General features: G+C 55.4%; 1 protein-coding gene across 1 annotated transcript in view; it reads right to left on the bottom strand.

Annotated features, from left to right (window-relative positions):
* Positions 1–5,601, bottom strand: part of LOC138176394 (potassium voltage-gated channel subfamily KQT member 1-like) — a 30,745-nt gene extending 25,144 nt beyond the window's left edge. The window contains exons 1-2 of the mRNA XM_069107192.1: positions 5,568–5,601; positions 5,237–5,457 (exon numbers count right to left, since the gene is read on the bottom strand). Coding sequence (XP_068963293.1) covers positions 5,237–5,457; positions 5,568–5,601 — 255 coding nt within the window. The remainder of the gene's footprint in view (positions 1–5,236; positions 5,458–5,567) is intronic.
* Positions 5,602–5,860: the final 259 nt, after the last annotated feature.

Here is a 5,860-nt window from a genome sequence, read left to right as displayed (position 1 = left end):
CCCATCCCTCCATCTATCCACCCATCCATCCATCCTTCCATCCATCCTTCCATCCATCTACCCATCCATCCATCTATCCATCCCTCCATCCATCCATCCCTCCATCCATCCACCCATCTATCCACCCATCTATCCATCCATCCACCCATCCATCCATCTATCCATCCACCCATCCATCCATCCCTCCATCCATCCATCTCTCCATCCATCCACCCATCTATCCACCCACCCATCCTTCCATCCATCTACCCTTCCATCCACCCATCCTCCCATCCTTCTATCCATCCATCCATCCATTCACTCTCCCATTCATCCATTCATCCATTCACATTGAGTGCCCACCATGCTCCAGGTATGTGCTAAGGTGGAGAAGCCAAACACGAAGGAGAAAACCATGTCTGCCCTACAGGAGAAGGCTGGTGGGGGTGGGGATGAAGATGGTTGCCATGCCCCATCCCCAGGCTTCTCTTCTCAAACATTTCTGGGCTCTAGGGCGCTGCCTCTAGTCTTCTCACCAGCTTGACCACTCTTACCTAGATGTAGCATATGGTGCCCACTCATGGTGTGCAGCCTGACCAAGGCAGAGGGCAAAAGCCTTATTCACTGCCACTCCTACCCCAATGTGGACAGGGGCCTCAAAGGCCAGCCTCCTCATGGCCTTGGGGCTCATGATAAAACCAACTCCATTCATTTCTTCACTTGCCGAGTTCAACGCCAGCTTCAGCCTCACTGGCTGTGTGACCCTGGGCACATCACTGCCCCTCTCTCTGCCTCTGTCTGCTCAGATGTGAAATGGGGATCATGACAGCGCCTCCCTCCCAGGGAGCTGGTAACTATAAAGCCCTTAGGGCAGGGTGCAGCCCATAGTAGGCACTTTATCAAGGCTAGCTATTGTTGTCTGACTCCCAAGGAGGACCTGGGAACCTTTCTTCCACTGGCCCTCTGGTTTCATGATCAAATGTCAAGCTGTACTCCTGGGCATCAGCTCTGCCAACAGCAGGTCCAGTCATTGGTTACTGAGCAAAGACCTTGGCCTTCAAACACCTGCCATTAAAGGGACAGTAACACCTGCCTGGAGGGGCAGAGAGGCCCTGGGAACATCCCAGGTGAAAATGACCTGGAGCCCCGGGAGAGGCAGCAGAGAAAGGTGTGTCCACTTTAGGGGGGAGGTGGCCTGCGTGGCCCACTCCAAACACGGAAAAGACCAGGAAGAAATATATTCCTTCTTAGAGAAGTAAGGATTTGGGAGGCCTCTCCCCAAAATGCCATAAAATGTCCCCTTACCTTTTATTAAACAGAAAATCAATGGATATCTAAAATGCAAAAAAATATAGACAGAGAACTTGGAATGTCAGATCTGAGAAGGGCCTTAGAACCCAGAACACGGAACACGGAAACAGGGACCTGCACACACAAACTATCCTAGCAGAGGCCTTAGAACACAGAACACAGAATTCCAGAACTGGGAGGAACTTCAAGATGATCTGGGAGTGTCTGGAGATGGGAGAGGCCCCTCGTGCTTCTAAGGAGGTGATGGTGGGGCAGGAGGGGCAAGGACACAGAGTTCTCCTAAAACTGTGAGCTTTCTTTCCACCATGACACTATCTTCTAGGGTAAGACTTGCGGCTTTTTCCAAGGCATCTTTTCAGCCCCAATATTCTCTGGCAGTGCTGCAGGGCTGGGATCCTCCAGAAGGCAGAGAGTCAGGGGGCATGATGGGAGTTGGCCAGGATCCTCAAGGTACCATGGCAATAAAAGCGCTCATAAGACAAAGACAGACCTGGGAAAGGAGGCAGGCAGGGGATACCTGGCCAACAGCCTAGACAGGTGGCCCTGGGTCCCCATGACCCACGAAGAAAGGGCAGGGGTGCGGTCTGCCCCCTCTGCACCCCAGGGCTGCAGGGACCATCCCTGAGGACCATGGCCTTGCCAGGACTCCTGGGGAAGGAGGAGGCCCGGACTCAAGCTGCCCATTGAAGGCTGAGTTCATATGTCATTATGCCATGCTTGGAAACAGAGGTGTGAAGGGAGGCCGGGGAACATTCACTGTCCGCTCATTTAAGCTGAACAAGGCACCCCCTCCGCAAAGCACGCAGATAAAAGTCACATTTTCTCTCTGCTCATAACTCTAAAGTGGACAAGTGCATCTTTTTCCCCACATGAAATGGAAATACAGAAGAATGGCTCCAGCCTCAGGGCCCCGCTGCAGCTGCCGAGTTTCAGGGAAGAATGAGATTTTACAGCCAATTTTATAACCTAAAGAGCAAGATACTGATTTTATGGCGGTGACACAGGGGCTCCATGGAAGCACTGACAAGGTCCAGACTGTCAGACCACAGCTCCTTCAGCAGCCCCAAAACCCACTGTCCCAAGGACCCCAGGAAGCAACTTCATGCATTCGTGGCTGGAGAGAGAGGATGGGGGTTGGAGGCAGTGGAGAAGGAAGAAGAGGGAAAAGAAAAGGAAGGGCAGAGAAGAAGACGAGGGAGGGAGAGAGGGAGGAAAGGCAAGGAAGGGCAGAAAGGGTTTAAAGAAAAGCAATGGAGGAAGCCAGCCCAATGGCCACTCAGTCCCGTCTTGTGTGCCTGGAAGAGGCCAGGACACCAGAAAAGGGTCAGACAGGCTCCCGAGGATCTCGGGTGCCCCTCACTCAGGCCTTGACTGAATGCCCCTTGCTTTTATTCAGCCTGCACCCACTCTGGGGAAGCCCCCCAGGAGCCACCTCTAAATGCCAGCCCAAGAGTGCTGGCTCATGCTGAGAAAGCTGTTTCTTCCTCTTCCCCTGGCCCACTCAGGCTTGGAGATCACAGTGCCAGAGCTGGAAAGGACATCAGAGGCTGCCCAGTCTGGCTACCTCATTTTCCTGATGGAGAAACTGAGGTTCAGAGGGAGAAAGTGTCTTGTCCAGGTCAGACCTATGAAGAGCGGGGCGGGGGGGGGGGGGGGATTCCAGCCAAGACCCAAGGTCCTTCCGGTACCCTGAGGCTCTTCCCAGCAGCGCTCCCAGGCCACCCCACCTCGTCATCCAGTCATCCCAACACAAGGTGGAGCATAGAAGCGGCCCCTCCACCAGCCCAGGGAGAGATGGGAAGGTGCTGATTCAGCGCTGGCTGCTTGTTTTCTCCTGAGGTGTTTCTCTCACAAGAAGTGAGAAAATGTCCAGTAACTCAGGGTTAAAATTAATAGCTTGATTGAATCCAACTGACCAAGCCCTCCCCACAGCAGCTCCCCCCCCCACGGGCCAGCTGCAGAGCGGCCATCAGTAATGGATGGAAAATTGTCACTCCCCCAAAATTCAAAACCTCAAAGGGACAAGGGTGGCGGGAGTGGGTAAAGACATCTCTTGGCTCGTTAGGGCTGCAGAGACCTCCTGGCCTCCCCCACCCCCAGCCCTGCTCCAAGGAAGGTCCCAGGCTCACAGGGCTGCCCTGAGGTCTTGGAGGTCGAGGGGAGAAGCCCCTGCCTCCTGAGCAGCCCAGCACACTCAGGGAGACCTTTTCCATGACATCATGGGCTCCTTCTTCCTCCATTATGTCTGCATCTTTTGTTTCTGTTGCCTTGCTGATTGTGATCATGGCTGTGCTGTGTTGTAAAGGGTATAGCTGATGCTTCCCCTTTACCGCGTTTATGGGCGAGTTCTTTAAGGCCCAACACGGGGACAATTTTTGGAAACATGATGCTGAAAAATAATCATCCTCTCTCCTATTCCCACTCAATAGTCCACGCTGGTTCATCAGAGCTAGTCTTTCCCACATTCTTTTCAGAGGCGTGACCACCTTCCCGATTGTCTTTCTGTGAGACGTGCCAAGTTCTGGAATAGGGACGGTCAAGGCCAAGGCCTGTCTATTGCAGAGGGGGAAACTGAGGCTCAGAGAGAGGAGGGGGAAGGGACTTTCACAAGGTTGTAGAAGTAAGGGCATAGGAAGAAGGGAGAAGGGGAAGGGAAGAGGGAGGGAAGGTCTCCCTCCTCAAGATTTCAGGAAGTCTGGAGGTGGGGAAGGGGTCAGGGGTAATGAGACTTAGGGAGATGACTGGCAGGTTGGGATGAGAATTCAGAGGAGGCACAGAGAGAAAGGAGAGCCACGGGGTTTGGAGCTGCCCAGGACCCCAGCTGGCACCCAGGACTCCAGTGGGCACCCGGGACCCCAGCGGGCACCCAGGACCCCAGCTGGCAGAGGACCCCCATGGGCACCTGGAAACCCAGCTAGCACCTGGGACCCCAGCTGGCACGGGACCCCAGCGGGCACGTCCACCCAGAAAGATACTGTTTGTGTGACTTTGGGCAGCTCACTCTGAGTCTCAGTGCCTTCACTGGTAAACCCAATGGAGGACCCCGAGGACCCTCCTGGCCCACAGCCTCGAGCCTTGTTGGGCTACACTGTGCAAGCACGTCTCTGGCTCAGGCCCCACAGGGCTTTGAGTGGAAGGCAGAGGGGCCCGGGCACCCGGGAGGCACACTCCCAATTCCCCAGGGGCTGGCGCATCTCACTGGACTGTGAGTTCTCCCTGCGGACAGGCCTTGGCTAATTTTCACTTTGCATCTCTCCAGCTTCAGCATACAGAAGGCGCTTAATAAAGGCTTGCTCTTTTTGCCATAAAGCACCGGCAGAAGGGTCCTCTGGGGAAGAACTCTGTAAAGCACTCACCCCCCGCCCCCACCCAGTTTCTCTTTGGAAAGATCCAGATTTTCATGAGGCAGCTGGCTTTTCGTGGGACCTGCCCAGCCAACACTCACTGCTTTGCGAACCTGTGGCTGACGTCCGAAGGCTCCCACAATGCCAGGGTGGCAGAACCAGGCAGCCCGAGCCCGCGAGAAGCCTGGTGCTTCTGCCCTAACTCAGACTGGAAAGCCTGCCTGCTGACGGCGCGTGTGCTGTCCAGGCCTTTCTCCTGGGCTGAACCACATGCCAAGCCAGGCTCGGGCTGGGTGTGCTGACGCCAACGCTTCTGGCCGCACGTTCCCCCAACTTGCCAACAAATAACTCACTCGGACTTGACAAACAAAGTGACTGAAGCGGCCCAGGCAGACGTCATTGGCCAGTGGGCAGGGCAGGCACTGACCGACAGCCTAATGGGCAGACGCTGCTCGTGGGGCACTCTCCCAGGGTCTGCGGAGGCGCCCGCTCTGGGTTCCAGAATGACCTCTGGCCAGCCCACAAGGGCAAGCGGGTCCTCGTGGATGTCTGGGCAGGAAGCCAGAGGCTCGGACTCCACAGGGGAACAAGCACCCACTTACCACGCCCCACCACAGGGCATCGGCGTAGCTGCCAAACTCAATCCGGCCCGACTCATTGACCGCGTCCTTCTCCGCCAAATACACAAAGTAGGAGGAGAAGATGAGACCCAGGAACCCGATGTACAAGGTGGTTATCAGCTCCTGCGGTGCAGCCGAAGAAGAGGGCGCGTCAGTGAAAGCCAGGGGCTCTCCCGAGCACCAAGGGATGGCAGGCCCCACACCTGGAGAGCCCCGAGGGGGCGCAAAGGCCTGCCCACTGACTTCCCAAATGCCAGCCCGTTCCACACAGGGATGGATGGCACTGTGCTCATTGACCCTTTCCCGCCCCCACGCTCCCCCTCTGGCTCTGGGACCCAAGCCGCCATAGTGACAATGGCCCCTTTGCTGCTGCCTGAGCGACTGAGTGTGTGTGTGTGTGTGAGAACTGTATGTGTGTATATGGGAGCGTGTGTTTGTGCATGTGTGTGAGTGTGAGAATTGTTTGTGTGTATATGGGAGCGTGTGTTTGTGCATGTGTGTGTGTGAGAATTGTATGTGTGCATATGGGAGCGTGTGTTTGTGCATGTGTGTGAGTGTGAGAATTGTATGTGTGCATATGGGAGCGTGTGTTTGTGCATGTGTGTG

This window comes from Petaurus breviceps, unplaced genomic scaffold, assembly GCF_028583685.1.
Source record: "Petaurus breviceps papuanus isolate PSGF00001 unplaced genomic scaffold, PetGlider_PUasm1.0 88380, whole genome shotgun sequence".
NCBI lineage: Eukaryota > Metazoa > Chordata > Mammalia > Diprotodontia > Petauridae > Petaurus > Petaurus breviceps.
The sequence above is the reverse complement of the archived record's forward strand: the minus strand, read 5'-3'. Positions and strand labels throughout refer to the sequence as shown.